The sequence below is a fragment of the Solanum pennellii genome, chromosome 1, assembly GCF_001406875.1.
Source record: "Solanum pennellii chromosome 1, SPENNV200".
Taxonomy (NCBI): Eukaryota; Viridiplantae; Streptophyta; class Magnoliopsida; order Solanales; family Solanaceae; genus Solanum; species Solanum pennellii.
This window is the reverse complement of record NC_028637.1, coordinates 96,470,629-96,480,977: the sequence shown is the minus strand read 5'-3', so window position 1 is coordinate 96,480,977 and position 10,349 is coordinate 96,470,629. Positions and strand designations below refer to the sequence as shown.

The following is a 10,349-nucleotide window of genomic DNA, read 5'->3' as shown; positions in this document are numbered from 1 at the left end:
ACCCCCCACCCTACCCCTACCCCACCCCCAACTCCGTTTTCCCTCTTGAAGTTGTAAAATTTGGATTATCTTTTAGGGTCAAAAACTTTTGGCGCCTAAAAATGGTGAAAATTAATTGATGCTCATGAACAATTACTTGCTTTCATTTTGTTTAAAAGATGGTAACACTTGTTTGCTTGTATGGGTTTTTGTTTTCTTGTTCTTTTTTCGTGTTGGTGTGATAAAAAAGAGATTTTTATAGGTTTTTGATTTTGCAAAATGGCAGGTTGGTCGAAGAGAGTTGATGGGTTGGGTTTAGAAAGTTTCAGTTCAGTAGAAAATGTTTCGAAGCTTGATAGTGTTCTTGTTAATCTTTTATTAAAAGAGGTTAATGGGTGTTTGTGTTTTAGGCCATTTCCTCCGATGCTCGGTGATGGGAAGGCGTTGGATTTGTGCAAACTGTTCTTGGTTGTGAGGGAGAAGGGTGGGTACGAAAGGGTTTGTGCAAGCCGGTCTTGGGGTGTGGTTGCTGTAGAGTGTGGGTTTGATTTAACAACTGGTTCGGCTTTGAAGTTGGTGTATGTTAAGTACTTGGATGCATTGAACAGAGCAATGGTGAAACTTGAGCAACCTGATAATGAAAAGAGTGAGGTTAAGAAGAGTGCTTTGGGTTTTAGTGCTGTTCGGATGGACCTTGAGCTGGATTTGAAGGGGGTTTTGATGGAAATTTCTGATGAAAAGAAGAAAGACGAGGAACATGGGAAGATGGAGTTTGATCCTGCGGCTGATGGAAATTTGAGCGATCATATTGAGGTTCAGGATTTTGTTGAGAAGCGAAGTTTGGACGGTAGTGTTTGGGATGTTAAGGGGATTTATGACAATAGGCTAATGAAGTTAAGTGAGGATGAGGACGATTGCATTATTAGGAAGAGGAAGTATAGTGATGGAAAGATAGGCGTCAATTATGATGAAAAACATCTGAAGATAGATGATGGAAATGGAGATGTTCAGGGTGGCTCAGATGACATTGGCCTAACAAAGTTTAGAGGGGATAAGGAAGATAGCATTACTAGGCAGAGGAAGCGAGAGTCTAACTTGGACATGCTCAAGTGGGTTATGGAACTTGCAAAGGATCCATGTGATCCTGCCATTGGGAATCTGCCTGAAAAATCTAAGTGGAAGTCTTATGGGAATGAGGTTGTTTGGAAGAAGGTTCTTTTGTTACGAGATGAAATGCTTTTGGAAGGGAATGTGGATACAAGTACTCGAAACTCCATATGGCAGGTACTTCATTCTGCTATATATAGAAACTCCAAAGTGTTTATTAAGTATTTTTTTTTCTCAACATCTCTTATTGTGATTTACCAGATAAAGTATTTCATGTATGTAGCTCCTGTGGAATGTCAACTGCATTTTAATAAGTTGATGACATAACGTTGTAGTTGAAAGCGGGCATGTCCGATTGACCTTCATGCATCGTATAACTTATCTTTATCCATATATGTCGCATTTTGCTCAATATTTCTTCTTGATTATTAGAAAATGTTTTCAAATGATTACATTAGGGGGTATGCAACAGTTCTAAAGCAAGGTTGGGTCTGACTAAGGATTTCTAGATTTTTGGAAAAGTTGAAACATAGAAGGGGTCAAGGCAGTGAAAAATCTATGAGTTTTAGAAATCAGCTTTAACTGGCGGTGCAAAGATTACTTTTGCTTGTTCAAAACAAATCTAAGTTTACATGTGCCATGCATTATCTTATTAGTTATAATTTTAAAAGTTCAATAATGCCTCAGAGATGGAAGGTTTTATTACACAAAGTAAGGTTCATATGAATTACTTTTCCTTGACTTTCAGGGTTAAATTGGCCTTTCAAGTTTCAACAGTGCATCTTTAATTTTCTATTTTACATGATTAAGTGACAAAAATAGCTGTGTTATTCAGTCTGTTCCAATTCATTACATGTTTGATAAGAAGAGTTGAAAATGTGAACTATTTAATATTTATCGAGAAACATGTGTAATATTTTCAAATTTGTGTCGTGGAATAGTAGAATCGATGATAAATTTTTACTAAGAAGAGAATATTAGGCTTGTAAACTTTGTGTTTTTTAAATTGTACCGATACTTCTCATTCAAAATGTACAACATTCTGATACAACTCAAAGGAAAGTATGTCAAATATTTTAGTACAGGGCTGCAATATAGAAGTGTAGATGAGTTATAATTTCCAAATGACATGTATTTTTCAAAGTCTGTTCAACTATTAAAAGGGCATTAGTATAGTTTTTAGGAGTAGGAAGTATATATTTTCAAACTCAAATTTGAAAAGCTCAAGTTAGTATGTTTTCAATTTGTCATGTTTAGATTGTGAGGAATTCAGAAAAAACTGGAAATTGCTTGTATGTGATTGTATCAGAGTTTATTTATTCAACCACTCCATTCAGCTTTCCTTTTTCCAGGGAGTATTGGGAAGAGGGGGAGAGGAACTTTTGATGAGAAAGCTTAAGAAAGTGGATGTATGGTGTGAAACATGATAATTTGTTTTCTTCTTTACTGACATTGACTCAGTTGGAATGATAAATGCTAGAATCGTATCCATTTTCAATAGGGGTTAACATGTCATTACTCATTAGTGTGTTTAGGAACTTGTCAATATGCTCAATATTCTAATATGAGCCCTTTCTACTAAATATATGGATGGTAGATCAATTTCTTCTAAACTGAGAACCAGTGAAATCCCTAGTTTAAAATCTACACTTTTGGTCCCCATAATATGGTTTTGCTACTTTTGGTTTCTCCAAGTGTAAGATGGGCAGACACTTCTTGGAAGATTCTTCAACTTGAACAGATTCAAGAGGTTCTAATAGGATGCTGAGAAGTTTCGTAATTGTGATGCTGCAAAGTGGCATTCTTTATGTGTATGATTTGTCATATTTTAGCGTATTGCTTAAAAATGTCGGCAAATTTGGATGGCTGAAATTCGCTTTCTAGATTGTTTGACCGTGCCATATTTGATGTTTTGAAGATCGTGTTCTTAGTAAAAGTAAGGCATGTTGGATCCTTGTAGGCCTTATGTCTACCAATTCAATTATTCTCCTTTAATGGCTGAGTATTTTTTTTCCCTGATCTAAAATACTTCATTCAAATTTCTATCCGGAAATGCTAATTATCTGTTTCCATTTTCCATTTTTGTGTAGCATGTTTTATATTCATGATTAATGGACGGAAATTTCTATCTTACTCCAGCTTTCAAACTCATCTAGTCAATCATGATGATACAAACATTTAGGCGCTGTTGAAGATTGTTAATTTTCTCATGTTCTGGCTTGGTTTAATTCAAGTTTTCTTTCGCATTGTAGCAAAAACAGAAAATGCATCCATCGATGTATGATGATAATAGTGGGTCTGAGCAGCTAAGGTGCAGCCAAAGGGTCCAATCTGCAAAAGATTCTTCGAAAAAATCAGGTTCTCATATTGATGCAACTCTGATAAACAGACCTACCGACTCTTCTGCAGAGTCAGGAGTTTGGTGGAACCGTCGGCGTAAGAAAATAGCATCAATTGGGTCGGAGTTCCAAGCAGATATTCCTGAGTGGAATAAGGACATCTATGAATCTGACTCTAAATGGTTGGGCACCCGAATCTGGCCACTGGATAAAAATGAACAGCGCAGAATATTAATTGAAAGAGATCCTGCTGGGAAAGGAAGGGATGATACATGTGGTTGTGAATATGCAGGTTCTTATGACTGCATTAGGTTTCACCTATCTGAGAAGAGAAAGAAGCTTGAAGTTGAGCTAGGATCCGCCTTTTATCACTGGAAATTTGACTGCATGGGTGAAAAGGTTGCACTCTCTTGGACATCAAATGACAAACAGAAATTCCATGATATAGCAAAGTCGATCCCTTTATCTGAGGATGAAAGTTTCAGTTACTGGCCTGACCTTTTTAAGTTCTTCCCTCACAGAAGCAGAGAATCTTTGGTAAGCTACTATTTCAATGTCTACAATCTACACCGCATAGGTCAGAAGAATAGGATGAATACTAGTTACGTTGACAGTGATGATGATGAATCAGGGTGTGGACCTAGGTCTATTTCTTTTGGGCGGGATCCTAAGTCCTCCATCTCTTGTTCCACAAAGAAAGCACGTCTAGATCCCATATAGTAACTACAGGTGGGTGGATGGATGTTAACATCAATGGCTTTTTGTTCAGAAATGTAAATTCGCGGAGTCTCTTGTTCTCTTTTACATCAGCAATATTTTTGGGTCGGTGGATACAATGGGTTTGAGGGGAGTTTTACAGATATCAATTTTTGTTCTGCATTTCTCAATGTATACAGTTTATACTCCCTTTAGAATTAGCAGTGCTTGAATCAAAGAAACAAGACTTCTAAGAACACAAACTTTCATCTAGCAGCAAGTCTCTGAGATTATACATCAATATATACATGCTGCTCTTTACTAAAGTTACCATTGTTCTTTGTTTGATGAGTTTCTTTTCTACTATTTATCTTGCTTTTGCTACTTTATGAACCTCTGAAATTGCTAAGCTTTTGAAAAATGATCCTTATTGTGTATTTCAGACCAGTTGTCGTATACTCTTTAGGTTCATTTGGTACGTGAGATCGTGATAGACAAAGATATCCAATGAGATTAACATTTAGCATAGCTAATCGAGATCATTTTAGTATGTACCATGAGATTGTTATCTCTTATCCTACCAACCAAACGTAGGATAAAATAATCTCATGTTTTATACTATCTCATCCCGCACGCCAAATGAGCCCTTCCTATTTCAAAGTTGTCCTTTGGATTACTTTTTTGAGTTAAATTGTTGATAGAATAATTCACTCTTGAATTATAATTATAGGTCCACACCAAATAATTGAAAAATAAAAGGTCTAATAATGCATTATACAAAGAATCTATAGGACGGTGTTGTAATATTCTTCTGTTAGCTAATTTGACAGTTTATGTTAGTAGTTGGAATCCTCTTTGGATTGACACTCGAAGCTAGAATTTTAGTTACGAATTTGATCGAAGAATTTATTTTTTTATTTAAATGTGATATTATAGTGTCATCTCCTAATTTTATTTTTCTTTAGGTCTCAATCAGTTGAATTGACCTTTGTATTTGATAGTAACTGAGAAAAGGAAACTTTGGTTCAATTTTAAATAAATAGGTGACAAATGACAGTTCTCCTACTCATCACAATTAAACAAAATAGAAACTATAGGTTATATATTATAATAATGCTTAAAAATTGTCCACTCAACGTAATGGCAGCCATATACATTTTCCTAATTTAATTAAAGGAATCCCTACATGTCGACATTCCACAAAATAAAAATAAAAAATAATAAAAAGTGTGAGGCTTTACACACTTCCATAATATAATTCATTGAACAAAAACATAATTATTTGGTTTTAAATATCATGGATTCTTTCTAAATGTTACTCTTATGATATATTTAAACTCATAAATTTTAAAGGTTTTATAATTATTTAAATATTATAATATATTTAAGATTGTAAATTTTATAATTTTTTTTTAATTAAATTACGTTATATAAATTGAAATGAATGGAGTAGTACGTTTTGTTTGTTTGCTAGGCCATTTTCAATTATTTTCTTATCTCTCAATTATGAGAAGAGTTAGCATTTGAAGCACTTATTTGTGATAAGTTCCTTTCATTTCAAAGATATCAATTATTTATTTATTTACTTATTCCATAAAACTATTAACCTTGTTTACTCTACTTTTTATTCAATAGTATTTATAATAATTTGGTTGTGATTATTTTCAATCTAAATATTATGACTTAATATTTAAGAAAAACTAATATCAAGATATTGGAAGATAAAGATTATGAAAATTGAATAATATGGATAGGATTAGAGATGGTAGGTGACAAAAAGCAGATATACGAAGAATCTTTGAAAGATGCAGATTTCTTAATTATGATAAATTATAAATATAGTACCTCACCATATTAAAATAAGTATCATTCTAATAAAATAATATTTAACTTAAAATAAATATCATTTCAAAATTTTAAAATCAAAATTAATATTTTTCCCTCTTACATTGAAGTAGTATTTCTTTTTAACCATGCTCAATCTTTAAGAAATATTTATTAGTAAAGGCAATCTTAGCAATTCTTTTAATGATTATAAAATCTAGTCAACATGATTTAATTTTAATTTTAAATCTAAATATTAAGAAAAATCTAGTGGAAATAACGAAAGTCTTATATAATATAAATTTAGATTAATTAAACTTTATATTTATTTTGAAACGAATAATTAAACTTTACACTTATTTTGAAATGAAGAAATAACGAAGTAGTCTAATATTTTATGGGAGAAAGACTTTATCATTATTATCTCTACTTCCTTCTTCTCCCATCTCTCTCTTTGTCTGAACATTTTTAGTATTACAAAGAACTCTTTTTTTTCTTCCTCTCTCTCTAGAATCATCCAAAAGAAGAAAGCAACCATGTCTTCTCCAAGCAAACGCCGTGAAATGGACCTTATGAAACTGTGAATCTTTAATCATCCTTGTTAAAAATTTGATCTTTTTTTGTTCTTGTTAAGTTTGAGTTAGTTTTTTGTTTGATTTTTTTATTCTTTTGATTCTATATTTATTTTGTTTGTTTAAACTAGAATGATGAGCGATTACAAGGTTGAGATGATTAATGATGGCATGCAAGAGTTTTATGTGCATTTCCATGGACCTGCTGAAAGTAATCTTCTTTACCTTTTTTCTCAATCTAGTTTTTTTTTTTTTTTGCCTTTGTGTTAAAGCTTTTAGCTTTTTGAGGTTTTTCTTTAAGAGGGTCTTTGTTGTTTTTGATTATTGATTGTGTTTGTTTGAGTTATCCTCTGATGGTGTTTTTGTTTTGGTTTTTGATCAAGATTCTTTAAAGGGTATGAGGAAAAGAGTGGAAATTAACTTGGGTAGTTAATGTATACCCCAGAATCAAGATTTTGTAAAATCTTTTGCTTCTATTTGCCCTCTATTTGTGAGAATTGAATCAGGAAATTGCCATTAAGATTCATTAAGGCTGCTTGGGTATGTCTGGAATTCCTTTAGGTCTTAAAGTAGAATAGATAAAGGGTCATCTTTTGGTTCTGTAGTTAGTAGTTTTGCTTATATCTGCTTATTGTCTCTTCACCAGTGGATCTTCAAGTTACATCTTGCTTTAAGTGGAATTCAATATGAAAGACTTTTTTTGGGGGTGGGGGTGGGGTTGTTTTGCTCAACTTGTTTGGGACTGAAGCATAGTAGCAGTGGTTGTTGTTGAGGTGAGTCGTTTTCTTCAGCTTCTGCTCATACTGATGGTGGTTTTGGCAGGTCCTTATCATGGCGGTGTGTGGAAAATAAGGGTGGAACTTCCTGATGCTTACCCATATAAATCTCCATCCATTGGTTTTATTAATAAAATCTACCACCCAAATGTTGATGAGATGTAAGTGGTGATACCGGTATAAGTAAAGGAGATTAATCATTCTTGTTTTCTTTAACGAAGGTCTAACATTTTACAAATAATCATTTTTCAGGTCTGGCTCAGTTTGTTTGGATGTTATCAATCAGACTTGGAGTCCCATGTTTGGTAATTAGAAATTACAGCACCTATAGATCATAATTCTGTACTTGAAAAGTTTTACTTACTTCTCTAAAAATATAATTATGAGTAAGTTATTTAAGTATTAAACAACCTTGCAGATTTGGTAAATGTGTTTGAAGTGTTTCTTCCACAACTTCTCTTGTATCCAAATCCATCAGACCCATTGAATGGAGAGGCTGCTGCCCTTATGATGCGAGACCGGGCTGCCTATGAACTAAGAGTTAAAGGTATTGACACATTCTAATGCCTTTATTTACTCACTTGAATCAATTGCAGGTTCAAGGTACTAACCATAAGCATTCTGTTATAGACAGTGTGTTCTATAATTAAACTTTGTTTACCTTTTCAAGTTTAGAGTAAGTTCTAATGAGGTGTTCTCATACGTTAGAAACATATATGTTTTAAGCTGTCAAATGCCATCTAGTAATGCACCAACATCGACTTAAGATCTCGCTTCACCTTCTTCCCATAGAAGAAGCAATCTTGGTGGGTAAAAGCAAAGCGTGGCCAGCATTCCCAATTCTAGTCCTGTTTTACAAACTACATTGTTTTCTAATCCTAATGTCCTTATTAGCACCACTTATAAAATTGAAATACAAAAAGAAATGATGTAGTTAGTGTCTTTGCTGCATTTTATGTGGACCTTCAAGTCAAAACTAAAATCAAAGAGATGGGAACACTGATTGGTTCTGGGGAATTGTACTGGTAGGAAGTAGGGACAAACCAAACTGAATATTATCGCCGTGATATTCAAGTTGAGTACTTAGAGAAGAACTGAAATTTCTTTGCTTAATGCTCTGGGGAATTGTACTGGTACCAAGATAGCTTAAACTGAGACCTGCGTTTTCAGGCGCGACCCATTTATGCTTCTCTGATTTTGGTGATACTGTCAACTTCAATTGTGACTATTTGCTATTCACAATTGATTGTTCCTATTTCCTTTGTGTCTCTTGTGGTATCACACTGTCTATTACTAAACAAGTCCTTGCAAATTTGGATAAATTTTGAAAATTCTTTATGAAGTATTGGTTTGTATGCACTGCAAATGAACGGCCAAGACGAGTATTGAGATGAAGCATTAAAGTTAAAGGTCATATGATTAGTGTGCAGCATAATTGCTCTATTGCACAAGTGTTTAGATGCTCTTTTTTTATGTTCTGGGTTTTGAAAATGGGGAAGGCAGTGAAATGGTTGTGCAACTTCCTAAACTGAAGTGCTCGTCTTCTATTGTTATTCGAAATGTTTATTTTCCACCGTTTTACTCATTCTCTAACTGGTTTAAGAGTTTATGGGGTGATGGATGTGTCTTGGTGTATCTGCACATGTTGGCACGGCAATAATGGAGTGTGAAGAGATTCTCAAAAGTTGCAAGGTTAACAAATTTGCTGGTTTAATAATGGCTTGAGTGGAGGGAAAGCTATTATTTTTAGCCTTTGCATAAAAATGTTGATGGTATAAACGTGTGTCATTCCGCAAGTGGACTAGCTGAATAGATGTTTGCACTGTCATGGTCCAATATGCGATAGCAAGTATAGCTGATATTTTTTCTCTACTGATGCATGAATATATGGAAGGTTATTACTTTTATAGACTCGTGTACCACGAGTTAAAATGATGGTTGAACATGCTAGTAGGTTGGAACCATTATATTTAATTGGTCACTTTTCTGCATTTTCCTTAGAGCTCAACATATGTTATTAACTTGGTGTTTACATGCTTTGTATCCAGAATTTTGTCAGAAATATGCCAAGCCTGAAGATGTTGGAGCTGCTGGCCCCGAGGAGAAGTCAAGTGATGAGGAGTTGAGTGAAGCTGAATATGATTCAGCTGATGATGCAGTTGCAGGCCCTGTTGATCCATGACCGACCCCCGCGCTCATTGACTTTATGTATCTGTAAATGATGTTCTTAGTCCTGTTTAATATCAAGCTGAACTACAAAGTTCAAGACTATTCATTGGGGAAAATGTTCCCCTTGTTTTATTAGTTTAGCTTCAATGTAAATAATTTCACCCTTTAATTACTGTGTTCTTCATATTTGCTATTATCTGCGTTGTTCCTTCCCTTGTGTTTTTTCTCCCTGGGGTAGGAGAGTGGCGGAGCCAAGATTTCTATTTAGTCTTTGAAAGTAACTTGTGCTACTTTCTAGAAGCACCTATTTTCTGTCAAATAATTGGCCAAACGCATCACATTTTTCGAATGCAATTAATTTGTAGCTAGAAACCATGTTCCATTGAAGTCTGAAATCACACCAAAAAATTCAATCTTCTAATCATCATACTCTGATCAAGTTATTGATTTTGAGACATATGAACTCAGTTGGTTGAGGACATTTGAGCTTAGTTGGTTGACTACTTGAACTTTCATTTTGTTGTGAAAGTTCGATTCCTTATCTTGTAAGAGGGATATGGAACTACAAAAGCCTTGTCCCCCTCTAGGGGCATTTAATAATAGGTTCTATAGGAACTTGACGATCCTATTTGGTTAATTATGTATCGACGTTTGTCTTTTTTACCACGGTATTTCTAAACTAGTCCTGGATAACAAGTTTTTCTGCTTGATGATAATGACGATATTGATATTAGTGATGATATCGATCATGACCTTGATATGGAGCTGGAACTGCCAACTAGGATGAATGGGCCAACTGTGGATGTGATCCTAGGACTACTAAACATCTCCATGATTGGCTCACGCAACCATGTAGATCTTTTACAGAAACCAGTACATCTTTCATC

General features: G+C 34.2%; 2 protein-coding genes across 4 annotated transcripts in view; both read left to right on the top strand.

Moving 5' to 3' along the window:
- The window catches only part of LOC107012403 (AT-rich interactive domain-containing protein 1), a 5,261-nt gene extending 810 nt beyond the window's left edge, over positions 1–4,451 (top strand). The window contains exons 1-3 of one of the 3 annotated variants that reach the window (XM_015212245.2): positions 7–161; positions 266–1,263; positions 3,339–4,451. In XM_015212245.2, the coding sequence (XP_015067731.1) occupies positions 119–161; positions 266–1,263; positions 3,339–4,145 (1,848 nt within the window). In that variant the 5' untranslated portion in view covers positions 7–118 and the 3' untranslated portion in view covers positions 4,146–4,451. Of the gene's footprint in view, positions 1–6; positions 162–265; positions 1,264–3,338 lie in introns of those variants that run through there. The other 2 variants (XM_015212251.2, XM_027916232.1) reach the window with 2 other exon arrangements.
- A 1,905-nt stretch (positions 4,452–6,356) lies between these two features.
- LOC107009965 (ubiquitin-conjugating enzyme E2-23 kDa-like) lies at positions 6,357–9,673 on the top strand. Its single transcript, XM_015209262.2, has 6 exons — positions 6,357–6,525; positions 6,649–6,728; positions 7,340–7,454; positions 7,546–7,598; positions 7,712–7,840; positions 9,342–9,673. The coding sequence occupies exons 1-6, from the start codon at positions 6,482–6,484 to the stop codon at positions 9,473–9,475; spliced, it is 555 nt and encodes a 184-aa protein (XP_015064748.1). The 5' UTR covers positions 6,357–6,481; the 3' UTR covers positions 9,476–9,673.
- Positions 9,674–10,349: the final 676 nt, after the last annotated feature.

Bases quoted from the DNA above. Each gene is read 5' to 3' on its own strand.
- LOC107009965 (XM_015209262.2), top strand. From the start codon at position 6,482: ATGTCTTCTCCAAGCAAACGCCGTGAAATGGACCTTATGAAACT. The intron at 6,729-7,339 runs GTAATCTTCTTT...TGGTTTTGGCAG, and splicing joins TTTCCATGGACCTGCTGAAA to GTCCTTATCATGGCGGTGTG. The intron at 7,455-7,545 runs GTAAGTGGTGAT...ATCATTTTTCAG, and splicing joins CACCCAAATGTTGATGAGAT to GTCTGGCTCAGTTTGTTTGG.